Source organism: Pocillopora damicornis, chromosome 7 (assembly GCF_964200805.1).
Source record: "Pocillopora damicornis chromosome 7, jaPocDami1.2, whole genome shotgun sequence".
In the NCBI taxonomy this organism is placed as follows: Eukaryota; Metazoa; Cnidaria; class Anthozoa; order Scleractinia; family Pocilloporidae; genus Pocillopora; species Pocillopora damicornis.
The window spans coordinates 13,087,771-13,111,882 of NC_142676.1; the positions used below are offsets into that span (position 1 = coordinate 13,087,771).

The following is a 24,112-nucleotide window of genomic DNA, read 5'->3' on the forward strand; positions in this document are numbered from 1 at the left end:
AATGCTTACGAACAGCTTACAGTTTTGCGTAGGATGGTTACTTTTCCGTGTTCTCTGGTTCAAATGTAAAAACAAACAAATACGTACCCAGAATGAGTTTTAATAAACAATGAAATAGATCGTGGTGATTCGACGCTGAAGGGGTGGGGTAATGATAGTTTTTAATCAGACATTCTATCTAACCCCCCTTCCCTTCCCTCCAACGGTAAAAAAAAAAAAGATTTCTACAAAGAGCGTGCATAAACACCAGGTTAACCTAAACAGATTTTTTTATTAAGACCAAAGAACACAGAGTATGTTCTTGAGCCTATAATATTCTAACATTTCTAACATGTAAGGATTTAAGCTGCCATACAATGTAAATTAGCGCAAAGATGATATGGAGCAGAATTGAGGTTTATCTAACTGTAATATCAGTAACAATTTCCATCCGCGGATGCCCAATCTGCACAACTTGTCTGTTCTAGTTACACATAGAGAAAGAAAAAGGAGAAACCAGCTCCCTAACATCTGATATTCCACCTCAATTGTTAACACAGGGAAGGCAAACAGAACAGCTGATAAATCAGTCTACTCAGAGACGGTCCTAACGTCCTGCAATTAGGTGACATTCGAAATTATTAGACTGGTACATTGCTATAAGATCTTCATAGGCCTAAGAAATAAAGGTCATGAAAGACAAACATTAATAATAGTAGTAAAAATATAAACAAATTGACCACTACAAACAAATTGAAGAAAACATTGTAAATAAACCCAGTGTTTAAAAATCCCAACTGGCCGGGGACAGACTAATTGGCTACATACAAGGTGCAGCCAAGGCGTTGAACTCGGGGCAACCGAGAGCAAATCTTGTGAGTAGCAAGGTGGAGAGCTTAGAAAAAACAAAAACAAAAACAAAGACAAACAAACAAACGAAAAAACAAAATAAGAAAGTGTAATTAATTGAAAGGGATAAAAAGCCGAGTATACCAAAGAACCACTGATGTATCACACTGAACCGCACTATTTAATGTCTTGTGTGCCGTAAAAATTGGAAAAAGGAATTCTGATGGTTCAGTAACAAAAGAAAATCTTGCGAAGATGTATCTATACCTGCAGTTTCGATATTTGTAGTATTCATAATGATTTTACATTTTTATATTTCATACCTCCACCCTACAATACTACTAACACGTTCATTCTGATTGTTGTGTAAGAACGTCCGTCCCATGTTTTGTCAGATGATTTATCATTTACCTTTGATTTTCACCGCATTTCAGCACAGAGAGGAGCAATTCCTTGTCTTCCACACTCTTCTGTACCTTGTAGGCATTTAACAAACTAAAAATCGGAATACGATGTTGCGTTACATTTTTTGTAGCTTCTTTTCAATGCCACACTTGGGAAAACTTTGTTCCATAATACTCGAGAACTCCATTATTTTATCCATCAAGGCTTATTTCTTACACGCATTTCTGTAAAAAGGATCTTTCAAAATGAAACCTCTTGCTTACTGATAGAGGGCTTGAGCACAATTTAAGAGTTTTAGAGAGTGCCAAGTCATTCCACATGCATCACCTTCTAGGCGTGGGATACTTGTCCAGTATTGCAGCAGCCTTGTCAGGAGACACTCCACTCAGCTGCATAAGCTGCTTGGCAAACACTTCACTCACTGTCATCACCTGAAGTAAGCACGGGGAAAGCCAACTCACCTACATATAACATCTATTTGTATGTAAATGACGATATTAGAAACGCAAAATTTTGTCCCTTTATCATTACACCCACGACCATACTCGCTTTCTGCAGTAAGACTGGCAGTAACCTTCTCTATTATTTTTTGTTTGCTTTTATCTCTTTATAAAGACCGAATATTGTCTAAAGAGGTTAGTCTAATGAAGATGAAGATGATTCTTGTTACCTTATTTTTGACAGTTGAATCATTGAACACGGGGAAATTCATGAGGTACATTTTAGTTCCTTCCTTATCGTTGTTTAAACGCGCTTCCTCCAGGCCTGCTTGATGACAGCTGACAAGAGTTTTATTCTGAGGAGAAAATGAACGACATAGGCTAATGGAGAAAAATAGAATTGCATAACTCTGACTACACTATCACTACAAAGCGTGAAAACAGTTTCTACTGTTGCATAAAATATACTGAAATAAACTGTTTGTTCTCGTTGGATGCATCTACAAGCGCTAACGGGTGACACGTGGCGAACAGAAAAAAACTGTTTCCTGTTTTTTCTTTCCATAGTTAACAACCTTCAAACGAACATTCCTTCTAAAAAAAACTTAATCATACCAATATCAATATAGCAGTTCTGTTTATTAGGTGATTCCTCAGAAAAAAGTTGTCAAACGATTTTTTGGAAACTTTCCTTAAATGTTCTCGACCAATCTCTGTTGCACAAACTACAATAAAAAAGATAAATCACCGTGCTTGCTGAAAAGATATGGGCTAATCTTACTAAAATTTGTAACTGTTGTGGTACTGATCACGCACCTTATATCATCATTGTACATTCTGCGGTAACTGCAAGCAGGGGCTTTTAAAATATTTTGATAGATAGAAAGTCTTGAGCTAACAATACAAGTTGATTTATAACTTGTAGAAAAATCACTCAAAATTTTCTTTGAGTCGTTGCTTTTAAGATTGTGATTTACATCCTCATGTAAGAGCCTCGTTCACGCTTTTAGCCATATCTCTTTTCCTTCCGATAACCATATTTAAATTTTTTTTTTTAATTTAAAGGGGATAATTTGCACACCAAGATTACGCGAAAAAAAAGGTCATAGTGCTCGTTCAAGAGCAAAACAACCCATCGTGCTTGTTTCCCTCGTCCAAACAAACAAAACAAAACAAAACAATACCATGTTCTCGCTCATTAGCCTCATTACATGCTGTACAGGATGCGCAGTGCGGTACTGAGGAATCACCTTCTAAGATCAATCCTTGTCGTTGTGTTTCTGATTTTTTCGCAATTTTTTACTTTCTTTAACATTCAAATAACACAGTTCAATATGCTAACACATCTTTTTTCCAACAACACATCTCCCATGTTCTATGCACATAAGGTAATAGTTTTTCCCATTTTTTTTGTAGTGCTTATAAAGTTTATCACTCTTGGTTGCAATTTTTTTCTCACACGCACTTTTAATCTTTACTAAAAAATTTCTACTGATGGATTATTTTTATCAAATTTACAATTATAGGTAAAAAAAACTTACCCATAATTACCAAACGGTTCAAAATTAAGAAATCTTCACTGTTATCAAATATGAATGTGTTGAAGTTTCCTTGCATATTTTTTATTTATTTGTAAAGAAGAGAGATCTCGCCAAACCTCTTGATATGTCCTAGTGAAAAAATTAAATGCTCCAGGGATCCAACCTCCTTCTAACTAAAGGTGCATATAGGCGACACAATCATTTTAAAACAGAGTAACTTCTCAGCTGCGAAAATCGCATCATTTAATAACTTGTGCTGAAAACCTCTAATCTTTGATTCAACAGAGAAATTAAATTTTAGAGTAGATCAAGTCTACTGAAAGAGTCTACTAGAGGAATTTTTTTTGGTTTTTTTGTTTTAAATTCTCTGTGAAGTAGTTTTGAAGATCAGTTTTAGCCGTTTCAAAAATGATACACACTGCAGTTGTGTTTCTGATGCTAAACTGGCCGAGGGAGCGAGGTAAAGTTGGTACTTACTGTGCAAAATTTTTGCAGATAGCGAGTCATGACTGTTAAATATGCAACACTCTCTTTCAAATCACGTGTCCGCTTCACAAAAAAGCCATCTACCACCTAAAGAGAGATAGTATCCTCATAAATAATACCTAGATACTTTTAAGATAAATAATAAAGTGTATAATCATTATCATTATTACAGTTATGATGACGATGATAATCACAGCAACGTTCACAAACCAAGTTTATAGCTAGTTTATAACACTTGACAGCTTGTAATTCCTCACTAGACTATGATGACTCAGGTTGTCACAACAACAGTCACTGTCACTGACACCTGTAGGGTACATCGGTCACTGTTATCTTTGGGTTCAAACAAGAGACTTTGTTACAAACCTGCGTGTTAACAATAGCTTGAAGCAATGTACTCTCCGGTAGACTCATGTGCTGAATTGAGCCAAAATCCTCCACCAGGTAAATTGGGTGTCTGAGACCACAATGGCGAAGTCGAAACTAAAACAGTCAAGAGAGAAAAATTCATTTTTCACGATACCTTAGAGGTGAAGATTACGTTTAAGCTTAATTACCTTTTGCTCGTGGAAACGACCGTCGATGATACTTCCACAGAGATCATCCATTCTTTTCCTTTCCACAATGTAATCCAGGATAAGTTCTCGAGCCACAGGTACTGACAAACAACCTTGAATTTCACAGCAAAACGCAAATATAAGAGATGTATTCATCCATTGTCGAGGAACATTAAGAAAAGCTGTTTTACACATACCTGGTGTTGGAACAGTTCTTTCACGAGCCACCCAGAGGAAGTCTCCGAGCTGCAGTTTGCGCACATCAAACTGTACTCCTGAGAAAAAAATTCAAATTTCTATCGTTAAATACTCACTGTTAGAAATAGAGTGGCGAGTTGTTTCAAAGAAACTCGTTCAAGCAATTTAACAAGTATGCTGAAGATGCTAAACATGCTCTTAAGCCGTTGAGATATGAACATGTCTTCGACAGCTTTTGGGCGCTGCGTGTCCCTGACTTATACTCGTCAAGGTTTCTGTAGACTGTATTACACCTTTTTAACCAATTATTATTCATATATATATATATATATATATATATATATCTCTCTCTCTCTCTCTCTCTCTCTCTCTCTCTCTCTCTCTCTCTCTCTCTCTCTCTCTCTCTCTCTCTCTCTCTCTCTCTCTCTCTCTCTCTCTCTCTCTCTCTCTCTCTCTCTCTCTCTCTCTCTTTCTGCGAAACACTTCATGCGAGCCAACCTTAAAAGAGTGATACACCGCAAGATAAAATAGGATCAAGTACCATTGTTCTTAAGTTCCGGAATAAGAGCATCTTTTCTCGACTTGGCTTCTCCTGACGTTGTCTCATTCACATCTACACACAATATAACATCAAACGTTCCTACGAAAACAAAATCAATTAAAAAATAAAGTTTAATTCGTTACTCATTTTAACGTTTTAGTTGCTTCATTTCTTTATTAACAACTTTCCTTGTAAATTTGGTAAATCAGTGGAAATGTAATATGGTCTGGAGTTTGTAGTTTTCTTGCTTGGTGCTAATTATTAATTATACAGCATGTCGCCTTAAAATAACTAATTGCCTTAACCCTTTAGACCCAATCATCAATATGCATATTCTCCATACTGATCTCTATACATTTCCTAAGGTGCAGACGAGGAAACTTTGTTTAAAACTTCAGTTGGTAATCATTTCCTTTATTCTCGTCACCTTAATGAGTGATTCAGGGTTGATATTGTGAGGAGAAATAAGATGCTAGTCATTCTCAGGCGTCAAAGAGTCAATACCATTTCTTTGATCTCTTCTATCATTTAAGCAGCACACCACTTGTACTTTGACAAACATTTCTTGTGAAACAAACCTGGTCTTAGCACAAAACCTGGATCAAGGTCGAAATCAGCCTTAACAAGTCTGAAAGAGACCAGGGATGAAAGGGACCAGTTACATTGAAAGCTTTCAGTTTTTTTTTTTTTTTTTAACTCATCCCACTTATGTCAAGGTACATCAAATACAACCTGTATCAAGAGAAATATGTTTTTCGTCTTGTCGTGAGTGTGAGTCCTTATGGGGACTCAGAAATTTTTCTTTGTCCCATGCTTGTCACAAGACGAAAAACATCTTTCTCTATTTCTTTACCGAGCTCAAAACTTACCATCTCCCTTATTCCACTTACAAACTTGTATCAAGTTACCTAATTGATACTCAAAATATATATATCATATCCAAAATCTATACTGACAGCTTTTTTCATATTATTCTTCCTCTGTAATGTTTCCATTGTCATTATTTTTGCTATTTATCATGTTGATTATTCTTGATGAATAATCCAAAAGAAATTTGTCAAAGGAAAAAGTGTTTTGCATGCCTATGTTTTTTACAGAATGAAAATTTTCACCATGCAAATACAAGAGAAGTCTATTATTACCTATTTCTGCATCAGTGAGGAAGATATTATGCAAAGTAAATCAAATGGATTTTACTGATTCTCTAGTCAACAAAACAAATTGCATAACAGTCCCTAATGCAATGCCAGCAAAAATTCACAGTAACACTGTATGCTGATTGAGTAATTGTAAGTAATAAAATAATTTATGGTTCCAAGGTAAGCCTTGCTGAATTGACATACCTCTTGGGATTTAATTCCTTTTTTTCAACTATGCTTGTAAATCCTTCAAGGTCCCTTGCAGAAGCAGCACAGAGGTCTATCTGTTTGCACTCAACATTTGGCTTTGATGTTGATACAACACTTCTGATGGATGCACTTAGTTTATTGCCAGATTTTGTGTCAACTAAAGCAGAAGAGGCTAATTTAGAAGTAATACTTGCAGTAAAGTGCGATGACACCATTGACAACCTGTCACCGTTCACCCTCTCCAACTTCTGGGCTAGAATGCAGCCCTGATCAGAGATGGAATATCTACAAATGTACCAGAAAAGAAAGCATGCCTCTCCTCTATCATTATCATTACAGAGTATGTAATGAAAGTCAGATTTTAGTGTCATGCTTATCAAAAGCACCAAAGTTTGGATTTTTCCAAGTAATTGAAGCACATGTGTGGTTCACAGTATTCTGTTATGCCCAAGACTATTTCAATAGATGTCGAACATGAAAATACATACAACTCTTAGCAGGACAAAAACACTTCTCAAAAGTTTTTCACAAGGTTGTGTATAGCATGACACATCAGGTTCTTACCTGGCCGGATTGCTTGTCTTGGTAATAAAACCTTTTTTGATCAGTGTTGACATAGAAGACCATGCTGTGTAATGACTGCCCGGGTCAGGCTAGAGTAAATTCATTTTACACACTTCAGATTTAGAATCTTACTACATATTTTTTTTTAGATAACCAGAGGAGATACTATTTATGATCTGTGCATTGTGGTTTTGTGTGCTGCTGAGTTATGGAGTTTTTGTTTTAAAATGAAGGTGTCTATAGTCAAAGTTTTAGCACCTTTAAATACAACTGATGAAAGGTAAATCTTACAGTCTTGGTAAAGGACCTATCCTTTTATTTTTGTGAATATCAATCTCTATTAACATGAATCTAGAAATCAGTAACTGAGAGGTCTAGACTGGGTACAAACAGTTTACATATTAGTCCTTTCCTTAAGATTGAGCAATTTGTCCAGCATACAAGTCACAAGACTTGGATATAGCTTGGATATGCACCACATTGATGCTTGTTAATTGCCAAATTACTTAAGTATATTACTGCTCAGGCATCTGCACACATGTAACTTGCAATTAAGCAAGCATGTAACCAGTTTATTTCTGCTTCTGAGGTAGATTTAGTTTCCCTCCCACCCACACCATAGACATTTGTAATATTTTCTATATTTCATTTGTGACTGTAAATATATGAAAATCATATATGTGAACAGGCTGAATTTTTTTCAGGTCTTATTTTCACAACTGTTTAAGCAGTGTTCATTTCTAAGAAGATTGCTTTCAAATTCATTTTTCATTAGTTATTGTCATTTTCCTTGATCACTGGACAGTTGTTTTAGTGTATCCATCACACATCTTTGATGTAATAATCTAGTCTTTTATTTACGTAGGGTATGTACATTGAATAAACTGTCTGATCCCAAAACAAGCCTCTGTCTGTTGTGTTGCTTTGCCAGCTTGTTCTCCAAAACATGATTCATATTTAAAGCATTATTTGCAGAAAACACATTCTTTGGGAATATTAAATATCAAGAGTAAATCATTTAAAGTTTCCTGAGCTCTTAGCCTGTAGATATTTTCCAAATAACAGCCTTGTGTTGGAGTCTTTGCTTTTGTTTATGACCAGATACATCTTTTATTATAATTGGGATGGAGGTTGAGCTTCTGCAGATCAAAAAAGAGTCATCCACACTTATTTTATTTTCCTTTCCATAGATGGACTCTCCATTTACAGAGTTCTCTGATCTGATTTTTGTTGCAAGTCAGTTGCTGACAATCCTCAATATGTTTGATTTTGTGCTAACAAATTGAATTGTAGCACTTTCAATGTACATCTTTTATAACAAAATAATATTTTGTTGTAAAAGATGTTTGTCATCTGTTGAGAACATACAAAGTTGTAGAACAAAACGCAAAGTTTTACAAAAAGAATTTACACATCACTTTGACTATCCCAAAACAAACTCTTGGTTATGCTACAAAAAACAGAGCTTTTGGTGCACTAGGAAAAACTATTTTACCTTTGTAAAGGAAGCATCACAGAGTGACTGTGCTTCCCTCTGAAGCTCAGCTCTTGTCATGTATCCTAGATTGTTAAGTCTCTAAACATAAAATGGAGCAAGAATCAGCTTGAATAAATGCAAAAACAGCCTTTGTCTTTTGACTGTCGATCAATCCAAACATATTGCACCTAAATGAGGCTAACCAGTCACAGAGAGAGTAACCAAAGTAGTGTACAAACTGCTTTTTCTTACATATTTAGAACATCATTCCAGGAAATTTGACACCACTATGGGAAATTCAAACTTATCTCATATGGAAAGTTTCTATTACAGTTCATTCCACCTTGAAGTAGACTAACTGAGGAAAAAGTTCTAACTGGCTGCATAGCTATTTTGAATTTTCTGGAATTATTTAGGTTTACTTGGTCATTGTTTGTCCTTGTGCAGGAGAGCCCTCAGAGCCACAAAATAATGACTTTCATATATTCTTAACCATTTATTCAATCACTTCACGGGTTTATTTAGAACCAACTTCATGACCAGCTCCCAGTTGGCTTGTTAGCTCAGTTGGTAAAGCGCTGCACTGGTATCGCAGAGGTCATGGGTTCAAATCCCGTACAGGCCTGAATTTTTTTCAGGCCTTATTTTCACTACTGCCTAAATAGTGCAAATTACTGTGAGGATCACTTTCATTCACATCTTTATCTGCAGTTCAAATATATGACTTTCATATATTCTTAACCATTTATTCAATCACTTCACGGGTTTATTCAGAACCAACTTCATGACCAGCTCCCAGTTGGCTTGTTAGCTCAGTTGGTAGAGCGCTGCACCGGTATCGCAGAGGTCATGGGTTCAAATCCCGTACAGGCCTGAATTTTTTTCAGGCCTTATTTTCACTACTGCCTAAATAGTGCAAATTACTGCGAGGATCACTTTCATTCACGAAAATTGATTGTTTGATAAGTGGCAACATTAAGTATGTTGCTGTTCATTTGTGACATTGTCATAAAAGTGTGCTTGTGCTTTTTTGGATTAGTGTCATTCTTTACATGATAGCCCTTTATACACAGTCATTACAAGAATATTATCACCTGATTATGTTGATATAATGTCACAATCAAAGCATAAGGTCCTGATCTGAAGGCTGGTACATATTCATTAGTGACTTTTCTCTTAGGTTCTTTTCTCTGAAACAGATTGCCATAAAAGGATGTAGCAATGAATAATTTGCTACTTAGCATTTACATTAACATTAAGGAAAATATTGTGAGTTACAATGTTAGGCAGTAGAGAGGTCACACAAATTTTCCATATCAATAATCCTAACAATGACTGGGTATTGAATCTACACCTCTTTACTGGGAGCAAACTCATCAGACATGTAACTAGTTTTGGGTAAAATCAAACCTATAAGAAAATTCCAGAATGTGATTGGCTATAACCAGTCTAATTTGAGCACTAATAGAAAGGCATACATGTACGCATCATGCTTGTAATTGAACAGTTAAATTAGACAGCATAAGCATCATGCCTGTAATTGGATGGTGTAATTGAACAGTTTACATGTCATGCATATGTAATAGGAAAGTACATCTTATGAAAATGTATAAACAATGGCTAGTTTGTTTCTCAAATTTTGTCATAGTTTTTAATAATTAGTAACAAGATTTTGTGTTGTCCAATTGTCTCAAAATTATACTCATGATTAACAAATCCAGGTCCCAGTTTCCAGTTGTCTGATTTCATGAATCATTTTTATGATTACAGACTGAATAGGACTCTAGAAGCAAGTATGTATTAAATGTGTATCATTCATCACATATTTGAAATAAATGATACCTTTTTAAGTCCTTCTTCAAGAATATCATCATTTAAATCAACTGATGGTGGAGTATGTACACTGAGTGAGTCTAGCACCGGATCTGTTGTGTATTCATCTTCCAAATCATGATTTGCAAACACCTCTGAAATTAAAATTAATTTGGTAAAAATACAATGCATACCATGATAACTTCATGCATTATGTAATGTCACCGGAAATTTGTATTTCACTTGTTTTAGTTTCCAAATTATGAGTATCACAATTGATGGTGAGGTGGCAACTCTGATTTTTATAATTCTGGACCAATCACAGCATTGACATTTCTTAAATCTCTCAGGCAATTTAACTTGAATAATATAACCTACCTGTTTCAATTATTACAAACCTTGGTGATTATTGACAGAATGCTTTACCATGGCTTCGTCAAGCCTTCTTGCAATCATAGCACCTGATTGCAATGAAAAAAAAAATCCTTTTTAGGAAGTTTGAGTAAAACTTTCAAGTGATTGCCCCAATTCTAATTTCACCAAAGTGACTTTGCACTTTCAGTATTCCCCAAAAAAGTCCTTCAAGTCCTACTACCAAGCACAATGGCTAAGAAATCTGGCTGTCCTATATCTATTAATATGTCAGATTGACATCTAATAGTAAAATTATGAAAACAGATATGCATATAAATACAAGGTCTATTCTCTTGCTGGAAGTTTCTGAGTGGAGTCCACAATCCAGTTAATTTGTTTGACTTGCACTTTGTCTTTTTTTTTCAGTACTATTCTGAGGCTCCTCTGGCCCCTTTTTTTTTTTATTGTAATGTACAACCCATGGTCAGTCAGAGTCAAGGAACTCACTCAATCAATGCTGAATGGCTTGGTTTCAACATATTTTCACCTATTGACTTACATGTAACTGGAAGACACATACTTGCAGGAGGTTTCCTAGTGCAGTTTTTTTCCCCCAACATTAAAAAGAAAATTCATCAAGAATGAAAGCTAATTTGTGATAGCCCCCACTCAGGAGTTTCTTTGTAAGTGTCTTGTTCTAATGAAATATAACTCTGTAATGTGTATTATGTGATAACTTGCAGCAAGTTTCCATTTAAATGTATTCATGACAAGAACTTATAGCAGTAAATAGCTTGTTGTATTCAAAAGAAGTTTATTCCTGATCTTCAGCAGAGTACTTCTAAGTTGTCTCCATTATAACAGTGTTTTTCTACAAAATTCACCCACCATGATACCCAGAGAAAGAGTAGTTTAAAGTTTTTATTGCTGAAATAGATTCCCAAAAGTTAATAATAACTAGTTTGTAATAAGGTATATTTTTAAAAGCATTTCATGAAAGTTACATGATTTAGATCTTCATAAAATTGTTCTATGTAGGCATCTAAAGGTAGCAATTCATAAAAAGTTTCCCATTCTAAAGCTTGTTCTCAGAGACAGTAAACTCAAACTGTTTCCAAAGATGCATCAATTGAGAAAGTGTGCTGGACAGCTGACTGCCCATGCATGTAACATATAGTTGAAGTTACTCCTTTCCTTCCCCAAGTTGTGGAAAGCACTGTTCGCAAGGGCTGCTCCTTCTTAGCACAAGTTTTTCTATTCTATTAAATGACTTGAAGCAATGTTATTTAATGTCAAATAAATTAAAAAAAACTTGCCTACGTTATCAAGAATCATTGCCTCCTTTCCACAACTAAGAGGTAATGGATACTTCTTCATAGCAGCAGCAGCCTTGAGAAAAAAACAAAGTTCTTCAACAAAGATATTAATCCTCTTGATTGATTAACTGCAGAGTTAATCGACGTGCCAAAAGTCATGTAAATGAATTTTTCTTAATAGCCAACTGTGATGTGATCTTAAATTCATTTTGCTATAATAGTGGATTATTACCATAGTGTTAAATCTGAACATTAGCCAAAGTTGTACTGAAGGTAGTATCATCAACCCATAAGCCATTTCCTTGAGGAACACTTACACCCAATACTTTGTTATTAAATAAAGTACCCAGAAAGTTTGCATGCTGGTAACAGTCAGATACAAAAAAGTTAAATAAAAACAACCATAAACCCATAATTTGGCTTCTAACAAGTAATTACTTACAACATCATGGCCTTGTGTATAAGGCCACTAAATCAGAACCATTTACTTGTTCATTGACCGAGCTTTATGACATTGAAGTTTGATGGGAGCTAAAACTCTCTTGATTGACAAGCTAAGTCTCAGACTGCTTTCATAAAAAACCTGTTAGATTTAGTGTTTGGCAGGGGTTTATTCTAGGGCCTGCTTGTTACTAAACAGCTATATAAAAAAACACTTGCTTTGAAACTGATTTTGTGATGGGGCTGTTGGATTTTAACCGTCACTTGCTCAACAAACCTGTTAAATTACAGAATTACCTCAAGTCTAAAACACACAATTATCTATTTACATTTATTGGAGGAAATATTGCTGGTATGTGTGAGGCAAATTTTTTTAAATCATGAAATAATGACAAAGGACTTTTTTTTATCATAAGATGAACACTGACTTGTTGTACCAATGTATTAAGTATATAGCCAGGCAGGTTGATATTTCATGTTTTACTATTTATGTCATACATTTTGAAATAACTGAAGATCTTTGTGATCTCATAGGCTCTCAGAAGTTTGATTTAATCATGGATCATGCCAGTTTTCTCTAAGTCATATGTTTTTCCTAGCCAATAAGAAAGCAACACTAAAACAAAACAGCCAATAAAATTTTAAGGCTTTTTCTAAACAACCAACCAAACTGCTAAAAAAAGAGAGAAAGACAAAGAATCCATAAAAGAACTTAACAACATTTTTCCCCAAAACTTCTCTCTTTTTCCAAAAAAAATAAAGAAATATTAACAATTGTTTTTACTATTCCAAAACGGATGTAATGAAGTGGTATTGAACCAAACTGCACTCCACTCAATTCGACTACCAACATAAATTAACGGTTTCATCGAAGTTATAGCTCATAATAATACATAATAAGGCAAATAATTATTTAACTAACTTATTATAAACTGCTTGGGAAATTTCATTTGGACAAGTTGAAATGACTTTCGTGCTAGTACATGCTGGTTACACCCTTATAGTTATTATGATTGTTACGTAAATCAGGGATAAGCTGTATTGAAAGAGGTTATGCCAATGTTATTGAGTACACCAGTGCAGTTGGAAGATTCATATAATTATGTTGGTCTAAGGAATAAAAAGAAACTGTACCTCCGCCTTCAATTAATTGAGAAAGAGATGTTATAAAAGGTAGAAAATTAAAAAAAATAAAACCAATCTGTAAAACAAAACGAGGTCCCGTGGTTCCCGTTCCATGTATGTTTCCGCTTTCTACGCTGGAGATCGACGTGTTTTGCTGTTATCTTTTGCGTTATGTTTGTGGTCTAACCTTGGCGTACGTGTGCTGCAGCTTGGAGTTCCTCTGTTTCGCTTCATCCCGCCAATCCTCCAGACACTTCAAGAAAAGGGGGTTGGGGCATTTCTATTGCTTTTTACGATGCATGGCACGAAGTCAGTCGTTCTGACTTATTTTTTTAAGCGGATGAATGAAGGACACGAACGTCCATGATAGTTTATCAGATCAATTTCCCCGCCATTGGGGAGCGAGTGCTACCGCTGACGTCAAGCTCAAGGTGTCATGTAAGAATACATGACTAGTATTTTTTTTCAGGCTTTCACTTTAAATTCCAAGTGCGCGATTCTCCACGCCTTTGATGTTTATCTACGATCCTTGTTTACCGGATATAAAACTTGACGTCTGCGTTATGGGAGTTGGATGACAGCGTGTAGGTGGTTGAAATGGCGTTCAAGTCTTAACCGACTCACACCCTCAGATTGCGTACTGTGAATTGTTGATGAAGAAACCACAGATGTTAGACTGAAATTCGTCCTTTCTTTTGTACGCAGAAATATTTTAGCACTATCCTTCATGATCTATTTTCTTTATCAATGGACGCAAACGGTGACTTTTCAAGATACCGAGCGATTTGCATTTGAATAGGCATACAGGAGTGACAGCCAGCCAATCAACAAATGGTTCCCCTTCTTTTACGTTATTTCTTCCCACAATCACCGGAGCCAATGCTTTTAAATTTTAAATAGGTCTGTGAGGATTTACCATTATGCACTGTAAGTCTATTGGTTCTTGCAACTAATTATGTATTCGTGGAGCATATTTATTCCGGAACTAAAAGCGGATACGGGGTGTTTGGACTGAATAATGAACGTTTGATTCGAGTGGAAAACTTTCATTTGGCAGATCTAGCATCACCGCTTTGGTAAATTCCGTCAACCGCCTGTTTTAAAGTCGTCGCTTGAAAACAGATTCTGGTGATCATCGTGTTGTTGAGTAATCGCCCCCGTTCATACAGCTCGTTGTTGCTATATGAACATGTCTGTTAGTCGAATGAATTTTGTGTATTCTTGTTCCACTGTTTCATGCCAATAATGGGACGCACAAGTCTATCCGGGCGCGAAGAAGATGAAAATGGCTGCCGCACTCATATCGTTGTTCGCCGATCCGAACGGACTACTCTCCATGGGAGGTACGATCACGTTGTTGATTTTTTTGTAAGAAAAATGGAACTTCTTCTGTACAGAGAGATCGGATAAATTTTTAACTCAAATTGTTCAGAATGTGGGTTTAATAGAGTAATGTTAGTCAGTTATTGTTTTAAGGTTACATTGCCTTAGAGAGGAATTTTAGCTGGTGATAAGTTTAGTGAATACCACAGTGATGGTAAAATATCTTGAAACTTTTGAATGAAAAGAAAAGTTTGAAAAATGGTATAAATTTTTAATTTTACTCACAAGGCCCCACGTTGTCGTGAAGTGTTCAAGAAAGAAATCGAATTAAGATTGTGCATCAAATGGGCTTGTCATTTTCTCCCTGTGCGGCGTTAAAGTAATATACTTTTGTCATGGGAAGGTCGCTTAATTTTCCTTAAAATTGAGGGCTTTTCGAAGCCGTGTTTATTGATAAAACTATAGAATACAGGCGAACAGCACTGAAGAGGAGAATTGTCGATTCGTTGAAGATTCTTTAGTGAGTCTCTTTTTGTGATAAATGTGTTATTTTCATTAAGTTTAACATTGGTGCCATCAGAGCGTAAAGAGGGGGCTTTTAGGAGCGCTTGAAATCAGCAAAAGGTTTTAAAATACTGATCTTGCTCTCGCTAACACTGTTTTTGGATTAGTTTTACGACCCATCAGGTACGTACAAATGTCAACAATGAATTATTTATCCTATCTTGTACTGTATCGCATATGTGGATGTGTTTTATGCCTTATACAAATGTGCATGTGCTTTTCTTTCGAGGCGGTATTCAAGAAGCCAGGTCATTGTCTTTTTTTTTTTTTTCGAATGAAGTTTCTTTTAACGTATTTACTATCTCCTTTTTGGTAAGAAGCTATGTCAAAATCATGAGATCCTCTTGTTAATTCCAACTTTTTTTTTTCAATAATACACATAGGTTACCTAAAGTTGAAAGAGGCGAAAAAGAGACATTTTGAAAGCCAGTTATCTTTTGAAGAAGCGTTAAAAAAAACTTCATTTTTTTCTTGCTATCAATGAAAAATGATATAGAGATTCTTTACTTTAGAAATGTCACTGTGTTGAGCAGGTGTAATATGAAGACCACAAGTCACATTTTTAGTTCCCAGCTGCAGAAATCCCTTGCAGATTAGAATCATTGCTAAAAATAATGAAAAAAGAATAAGCAATACTTAAATCGTTGTTGGAAGTCACCTGAATTATTTTGTAAAATAACGCTGAGGTGTATATTTGAAAATTCAAGAATAGTGGAAGAAGGCTAAGCCAGTTTGACCTCTTTCTTGCAATCTTGTCTGAGACTTGTCATATGTTTGATTTAGGAGCAGCCACTAAATGTACAGTTATTGAACATCGATGAATGTTTCATTTACCTCCTGATCATTTGAAAATTCTCTGGTAAGTGTACCATGAATCACCAAAGTTTCTATTCACTGCAGATAGATAATTTCTTAATTTATTTCGAATGGGTTATTACTTAACTAAATTAAACTTGTAACAATCAGTGTATTTCATTTCTTCCATCTGAATGTTTGATGAACAGATTTGTGTTTCTCAGAAATTGACAAATGTTTTAGCTTTTCCTTCTTCTTCAAATATATATTAGGAATAGTCCTAATTTTGCATAATAGCAAAAATAGCAGGTGGAGGATTAATTATCCCTTTCTTCCTAGTTGGCTATAGATTATTGTGGAAAATCAAAAACTGAGTCACACAACATGTTAGTATGACTAAAAAAACCCCTTAATTTATCATGACTAAAAATCACATTTTTAAAGGAAGTTTAGAACTATAAGCTGTTGAATTCCACAACTTTATTTTCCTGTTTTGTCATTTGTCCAAGCTGACTGGTTGTGGTGTATATTTTTCTGAGCATTAAAGTAACAGTATGCAGTAAAGAATCTTATTTTTTGTGAATGTTTGACAGGTGCTTTTTTTTTTTGGAAAATCATTACTTTCAGTGGCAATTGTTGATTTCTTCTGAACCTATTTTACAAAGAATCAAGACATTGTTAATATGTTAAATTGAATGGAAGTAGAAAATCATTCATGTGGTGCAGTGTTTCTTCTTGAATGAAGTAGAAAAAAAATTTGAAAATGAATGCGAGACTTGGTTGAGAGAATAGCAGAACAATCTAAGAGAATACTAACACAAAGAAAATTCAGGTGGTGAATTGCACCCCTGTGAAGAGGTTTTGTATTTGAAAGAATAAATGATTATGACAATGTTTTATCTCAGCCACTTAATGCTTAACTTTTTTAGTCATTATGCATGCATATTAGTAGTCAATCTTGATAAATAATCCTGATGTCAGGCCTTAAATCTCTACTAATTGTCAGACTTAGTGATTCTATTGAAGTGTCAAAGGGTTGTGAAAGGATTGGATGAATATCTGCAAGGTTTGTAGAAAATAATCTGGGTGAGTGTATTCTAAGTGTCACTTGTCACAGACAAGTGCGAGTTTCAAAAATTAATTTTCTAGCACTGGGTAATTTTTCTATGGTGTTGAAACAATTTTTTCCTCTTTGCCAGTAGTGTCTGTCTGAGAAAATTTGTGCCAATTCCCTTTATCTGGATGTGTTTTGTACATACTAGGTTAAAATGACTGTAAACTAATTAAGGTAACATTCCAAAATTTAGTCAAGTTTTTTCCAATCATCTAGCAGCAACTAACCTGATCATGATGGCCAAAATCACACTTTCAGATAAGGCATGCATAGTAAATGTTACAATCATGATTTACATATGTACCAGAATAATAAAAGAAAACTGGAAAGGAATTGAACATTACAGTAGAGGAGAAATTTTGAGTTCATAAATTATGCCAATGTGCACATGCACATGCCTATCAACCTGTTAGACACTCTTTTAGACACTTTGTTTCTTCATCAAACACAAGGCCAGATCAAAGCTTTAGTGAGACAGAAAGCCCACAGAGCGAGGCATTTTGGAACTGGCTAACAGCCTTGAATTCTTCATAAATCACCATTTTTGGGCTTGAAATGAGGGCCCATTTCAAGACTGAAAGAAATTGTAAAGAAATATTGGAGCAATCTGGCCAATTAAAAGGAAAGTGACCTTACTAAAAAGAAAGTGTGGGAATTATGAAATTTAAAAGAGAACATAGCAATTTTGTTCATGATTGTTATGTTTCTCTAGTATTCCTTTTGTTTCAACACTTCCTGTATAAAGACAAAAAAATTAGTAGATGAGTATGTTGTGTTAGTGCCATTCAGTTGTTAACTTAACTACAAATTAAATATTGGGAATTTTATTCCCAAAAAGATACTAATAAGATTTATAATCATGTTAGCATGAACTAGTCAATGACTATCTTTTGTTGTTCATTACTAATAGTGTTTTCAAATGGAAATAGTTTGTCAGCATGGGTGCCTGATGTCTTACTTTATTGCCTATCAATAATGTGACCTTTAAGGTTCAAGGCCAAACTTCAGATTTTGTTGTGCTACTCTCAATTGCAACGGATATCTGAAAGCAGAAACAGACAAAATTGATTGAAATTCTCCAATCACAACTCTGACCTGTAATCTTTTTAATCCTCTGAAGCAGTATACATGTTTTTTGGTGAGATCTGTGAGATGATGTAGGCAAATTTCATTTTAGTTGTGCTTCTTATTAAGGAGCATAGAACACTGCCAACTTCACTTCCCTGACATATCAATTTGAATTGTTTTTTCTTTGTCTTATAGTGTTCAATAGCAAGTTTGTAAAACTGAACTACACTGCTAATGTTGCCCTTGAATAATGATCATGAATAACTCAGGTAAGATTCTATGATTTATGATAGCAAAGGTCAATCAACCATGAAATAATTACATGTAGCGCTAATGAAGGGTATATTTCTTTTCCTAGGTGTGTGAAGGATATTTGATTGTCTGTAATAAAACACTTACCAGATAAATATGAGCTTTTAATTTGATAATGATAGATAAACTACCACAGAGGAAGAAAAGCTGTGTCTAGAACTGTTTTGTTACTGAGCACAGTTTTTGCCCTCTTATTAGGATACAATAAAATAAGCTGTACATTTCTTCATGCTCAAAGGGCAACTTGAAATAAGGATAATTTTAGGGCTTAGAATTAGTCTTTGATTTATGATCTTACTGCAGACTAGTTCATATCTTTCAACACCACCTCATGATAGTTTTTTTGCCAAGCCTTAATTAACCAGGATATTTGACATGTGCTAAAATGTTTTTTGTCACATGTAATACTGTTGAAAAAAAAATTTATTCTGAGCCTACTTTGTACCTATTATGTATTTCTTTTGCATTTAGTGGCCTTGGTGGCTGGCTTAGCAACAGGGATCCCTGTAGTTGTTCTTGTGTCAATTTACATGGTGTATTGCTGCTGTCGGCGGAAGCAGCAAGATCTGCAAGAACCTCGTTTGTGGAGGATCAAAGATACTTCCCATGATCCATATATTCCACCTTTTGTACCAAGAATTGTACAGAAATTTGTCCAACATTCTCATCAAGGAACTCGTAATAGTAGTAGTGCAACGTCTGCTCAGACTTCACCTTTAGAAGACAAATCATTTTTCAGTGAGGATTCTGGCTCATATCGAACAGCACCTGATGATGCTGGAATTCCAGAAAAGAGACATAGTTTGGGTAGTTTTGAGGCACTTAATGTGCCCACAATTAGACGATCATCCCTTCTTCAACTTACTACCTCAAGTGGAGACAGTTCAGAAAGCATTTATGAGCAAAGAAAGAGCTCAGATGTTAAATCTCCCAAGAGTTTCCCTAAAAGCAGCAGCAAGTCTTTTGAATTTGTGAGGCCAATTCCAGTTAAACCACTCATAACAATTACCAGAGTAGAATCTAAGGATGACATGAGCACTAAAGTGCTTGTAGGTGATGTAGATCCAAATGGCCAGAGTCATTCAGACTCACAAGTCCTGCCTGTTAGGAAGCCACCTAAACCTTCTCGTAGTTTGGATAATGTCTCTGTTCCATCAAGGGCAAGCAAAGAGAGGAAGGGAAGTACTGATAGGAATTTGGCAGAAGGGAGAAAAGCAAGTGGCGACACTGAAGGGGAAGTAAAAGTTAAACAAGGAACTCTTGCCAAGATTCCTGTGAACATTCCATCCCAAGTCATTCATTCACATAAAGAGACGAGAAGAAGGAGCTCACACAGTGGTCTAGGAAGATTAAATGTGTCATTACAATACAAACAGACCACCTGTGACCTATTTATAAAGGTAATCCTTACTCTTTGTGTTACTAGACCACAAACAGCAACATGTTTGCTTTGTGGTTTGGAGGGTTTCTCATGTGAGCTGAACTTAATTGTAACTGGTTGGTATATAATTGACCTGTCAGAATCAAATCAAAGTGTTGAGGGTTTTCTGGCTGAAAACATGTTAAATTCCTGCTCAGGCAGATCTCTTAGGTGGCTTGGTCATGATAGCAAGTGATACAGTGCCCTCATTGTTTCATTGAGGTACTTAAACATTGTGGCACAAATTGGAATGGAGATGGGGGTATGCTATATGCTGTAATGCTAGAGATTGGCAGATTTTAGGTTTCCAATTAAGAATGACCATAGAAAGAGTTGTTTCCCTAAGACATAGTATTGGTGTAAGTGTGAAATGCTTGTGCCTTCTGATGCTGAACAACTATTTTTTTGGAACACAATAACTTATTCATCAAAGGTGTACTTTATCAGTCCTCTCCTTATAGCTAGTTATGTTTACCAAACATAATGTTTTGTGTATATTTTTTATGTAGAAGTTGGGTGTTGTTATGACAGTAATTATTATTAATAAAGTCCTTCAATCTTTGTACTCTGTTTATTTATACTTTGCTCATAGATCCTCCAAGCAAGAGAACTTCCTGCTAAAGACCTACGTAACAACACATCTTCCCCATATGTTAGGGTCTATGCACTCCCAACACGGAGACATAACCACAGAACAACAGTTATTGAAAAGAACCTGCATCCAGTATGGAATGAATTGTTTATTATCAGTGGACTCACTCTATCTGAAATTCGACAACTTGCATTACATTTTCTAGTCATACATCACCAGCCAGTGTCACGCAATGTTGTTATTGGAGAGGTGATGATGACATTAGGTGGGTTGGACCTAACTGGAGGAGAAGTGAATGTTTGGAGAGAAATCAGACCTCATCAGTTTCAAAATGTAAGACTATTAGCTAGGTTTGATTGAAAGAAATTTAATAAATAACCACTGCTGTAATCCACAGTATATATGAACTCATTTCCCTCAAGTTTGATCAAGTTGATTTTCCAAAATTCAGAGTGATGATTATCATCAAGAAAAAGAGCAACTTTGTAGAAAATTGTAGTTTACAGAGAAAAAAGCAATCCTAAAATCTCAGAGAAACAGTGTAACAAACTTGCTGTCTTGAAGTAATTTAACCTTCGTAGAAATTCTGTTTTTACCGTTTTGTCTTAGGGATTAGAGACTTTTTCAATTAAGTGTGTCAAAAATACTCCATGATTTCTTCAGTTTTGCTGAACTTCACTCCGTAATTAGTCCAGAATACCCTATTCTCAATCAATTAGATTCAAAACTAACCAGCTCCAATTGTCTGTTACTATTTGTTTGATATTGATTTTTTTTAAATCCAAATAAATATCGCTCTAATTACCAAGTAATCCATGATAATAAGTGAGGAGTTTCTCATGTTTTCTACCATAATTTGGTTTTTTATTCTCTTAGTAATACTTATTACACATTATTTTGCCTTTTAAACAGATTCTTGGTGATTTGCATGTGTCTGTTTGTCATCAACCACTGTCAAGTAAACTGTCCGTAACTGTGTTAGAAGCAAAAAACCTGCCAAAAATTAGCAGTCTCAACATAGGAGGTAGGATGTGCACAGGATTGGTTCAGTTTGCATTTTAAAATTCAGGAAAAATTTTGAAATCTCCACAATTTTAAAATTCAAATTTTGTGGGAGGGTTAAAACTCCCAAAGTTGATATTTTGAGTGTCTGGTTGAGAGAGAAATATTTCATTGATAGCAATGTACACCCCTAAAAATGGTAATTGTCTATAAATTTATGTCTAGATCCATATGTCAAGGTAGAATTGTTCTCTTCAAACCGCCGTGTTGCTAAGAAGAAAACGCGTGTGAAAAAGAAAACAGTAAATCCAAAGTTTGCTCAGACCTTTACATTTGACCTGGGAGGAAAGATGGCACTTGATCACATGACCATGATGTTTACTGTACTAGTTCAGGATTCAAGTGGATGCCATGAACGGATTGGCCAAGTGGTGTTGAGCACAGCAGCAGGTGATGGGCCAGAGTTTGATCACTGGAGTCAGGTGATTTGTAATCCACACTGCCCTATTGACCAGTGGCATATGATACATGAATAGTTCATCTGCAATCTGTGTAAAAATGTTGGTATAAATTATCAAGAGTTACATTGAAGACACAGATTCCCACAATACTGTAGCTCATAACTTATTCAGTAATGTAACGGAATGGCACTTAAAGTATAAAAACTTTATTATTAAGTCTAAGACACTGGAGGCTTTCAGGATAGATGGATATTATTATCTAGTGGATAAATGCCAACATGAAAAACTTAGCTTTTCACTAGTTAGTGATTTATGTTGTGCAAATGGATATTGTCCACGCTTCAAATAACCATACAGGATAATGTGTTGTGGTAATCTGTGCATTATTTGTTATATTCTTCATTTCTCCCATTATGTCTTAAATGTTGTTAACTGAACCAAATTGTTGTTCTTGTGATAACAATTGAGCCGTTTTCAACCAGATCTATACTTCAATTCTTGATCAGCATACTCTAGTGTTGTCTCAAAATAACCGCAGTGTTGAGTACTACGTTGCATTTACCTGGAGGGGTTCTAGTTTATATCTCCTTGTCCTATGAGAACTATGGAAAAATATCAAGCAATGCGTCACTTGCCCTTTAAAAACCAGTGAGAACTCTCCTCTAATGAATTAGATTCCTTTACCTCACTTAATTTTTAGTGTCATACTTAATAGTAGGTTCTTTTGGATTAACAGTTTTCATTACTCTTCTAACACTCTGCAGCTATTGTTGAATAGTTACTTTGATAAAGTCAGAGGTATTATTCGGTATTTTTAATGACTTCTGGGTGACTACACGGCCTTACATTTCAGTTTGTTCAGAAGTTTGCTAGTTTAAACATCGATCTTTTGTGAAAATGTCTCTGAACTATCATGCTTTATATTAGAGAGAAGCATTCCTCATAACTGTTCGATACTTTAAACAAACAAGAAATACATCTCTCTCATCTTGTTACCTAAGACCTCGAGAGGACGGAATTTAGTGTTTAGTCACCCCAAGACGATTTTATCCGTTTTTAAATGTGCAAACTCCAAGTTACACTTTCATGTGATTTACCCAGTTGAACATTAAAGGATTTATGAAAAAAATTGCTCCTCTCGACGCTAGACCTGCGAAATTGGTGTATGAAGGAGTTATTGGGTGCTCTTAAACATATCTGGTATGACTGTCTTGCTCGTATGAGATGTAGGCCAAGTGTTCTATTCAATGATTACGTTCTAAATTTTACACGCTTCTGATAAAAGCCCCTCTTCTCTTAGTACTTGAGGTGGGTAGAAAATACGTTATAGGGAATGAAGAGTTTCCCTTTTTGATGCTGTAGGTATCGACATACAAAGTACAAATTCTGGGCAAACACCTTACTTGAGAACAAACCCGTGATGGAAGAAATAAACAGATTATTTATTTTGAAATAAATTTAAAAGTCGTCATTTTAATGAGATAAAGGTATATAAGTAGTTATTTATTAGTAAGACACTATTCAATATCTTATTTAGTTTATTAAACTGATGGAACGAAGTTGATATATTGTGGATGAAATAAATTTATTTGGCGTTATATGTTGGTTTTTAGTTGATATTGTTAAATAAGTGTTTTTTCGACTGGAAAGATTTCCTTTTCCCATTCGTCCTGGGCGATATTGGTGAACCAGACCATTCCTTTGGAACTGATTTTTTTTATGCTATACTTTCTGTGAATGAATGAACAACATTAACGAAGGGTTATGCACGTGAAAATGCTCTATCAAGGTGCAGAAGGTAATCAACCTCAAATGTTGCCTTCACGATGAATTTGTCTGACAATGCAGCGACACTTTGGGGATCTGACCAAACCAGCCGACCGCTGCTATGTTCCTTCTTTACCTTAACCCTGGGCTTTCAGGATCACGGCCTTCCCTACGAGGTTCGTCGTATGGCAGGAAGTGGTGATCAAGAGATAGGAATGATTACGGAAAGGCTTCGGAAATCCACTTCTTGGTGGTCCAGT

General features: G+C 35.4%; 2 protein-coding genes across 5 annotated transcripts; one reads left to right on the forward strand and one right to left on the reverse strand.

The window, feature by feature from the left end:
- Window positions 1-251: 251 nt before the first annotated feature.
- On the reverse strand, window positions 252-14,212 carry LOC113668990 (structure-specific endonuclease subunit MUS81). Of its 2 annotated transcripts, none has more exons than XM_027184975.2 (18): window positions 13,622-14,212; window positions 11,869-11,941; window positions 10,597-10,659; window positions 10,229-10,353; window positions 9,481-9,576; window positions 8,405-8,485; window positions 6,910-6,998; window positions 6,340-6,630; window positions 5,575-5,624; window positions 4,997-5,095; window positions 4,455-4,532; window positions 4,258-4,370; window positions 4,067-4,183; window positions 3,692-3,787; window positions 1,904-2,029; window positions 1,561-1,664; window positions 1,240-1,323; window positions 252-594 (listed from the first exon to the last, which is right to left on the reverse strand). In XM_027184975.2, exons 2-18 carry the CDS (start codon window positions 11,927-11,929, stop codon window positions 531-533), a joined length of 1,737 nt encoding a protein of 578 aa, XP_027040776.2. In that variant the 5' UTR covers window positions 11,930-11,941; window positions 13,622-14,212; the 3' UTR covers window positions 252-530. The 2 variants fall into 2 exon arrangements, with proteins under 2 accessions (XP_027040776.2, XP_027040777.2); XM_027184976.2 differs by having other exon boundaries at window positions 252-655; window positions 13,622-14,209.
- Window positions 13,625-23,683, forward strand: LOC113668991 (synaptotagmin-1). 3 transcript variants are annotated; one of them, XM_089212699.1, is made up of 7 exons: window positions 13,625-14,777; window positions 16,105-16,180; window positions 18,494-18,567; window positions 19,082-20,010; window positions 20,623-20,955; window positions 21,535-21,646; window positions 21,850-23,683. In XM_089212699.1, the coding sequence occupies exons 3-7, from the start codon at window positions 18,549-18,551 to the stop codon at window positions 22,158-22,160; spliced, it is 1,704 nt and encodes a 567-aa protein (XP_089068825.1). In that variant the 5' UTR covers window positions 13,625-14,777; window positions 16,105-16,180; window positions 18,494-18,548; the 3' UTR covers window positions 22,161-23,683. The 3 variants fall into 3 exon arrangements, with proteins under 3 accessions (XP_089068825.1, XP_027040780.1, XP_089068824.1); XM_089212698.1 differs by having other exon boundaries at window positions 14,182-14,777; window positions 16,105-17,182; XM_027184979.2 differs by lacking the exon at window positions 16,105-16,180 and having other exon boundaries at window positions 13,910-14,777.
- Window positions 23,684-24,112: the final 429 nt, after the last annotated feature.

Bases quoted from the DNA above. Each gene is read 5' to 3' on its own strand.
- LOC113668990 (XM_027184975.2), bottom strand. From the start codon at position 11,929: ATGAAGAAGTATCCATTACCTCTTAGTTGTGGAAAGGAGGCAATGATT. The intron at 4,184-4,257 runs GTAATTAAGCTT...TGACTGTTTTAG, and splicing joins GTCGTTTCCACGAGCAAAAG to TTTCGACTTCGCCATTGTGG. The intron at 1,665-1,903 runs GTAACAAGAATC...TGCTTACTTCAG, and splicing joins ATTCAACTGTCAAAAATAAG to GTGATGACAGTGAGTGAAGT.
- LOC113668991 (XM_089212699.1), top strand. The intron at 20,011-20,622 runs GTAATCCTTACT...CTTTGCTCATAG, and splicing joins CCTGTGACCTATTTATAAAG to ATCCTCCAAGCAAGAGAACT. The intron at 20,956-21,534 runs GTAAGACTATTA...CCTTTTAAACAG, and splicing joins GACCTCATCAGTTTCAAAAT to ATTCTTGGTGATTTGCATGT.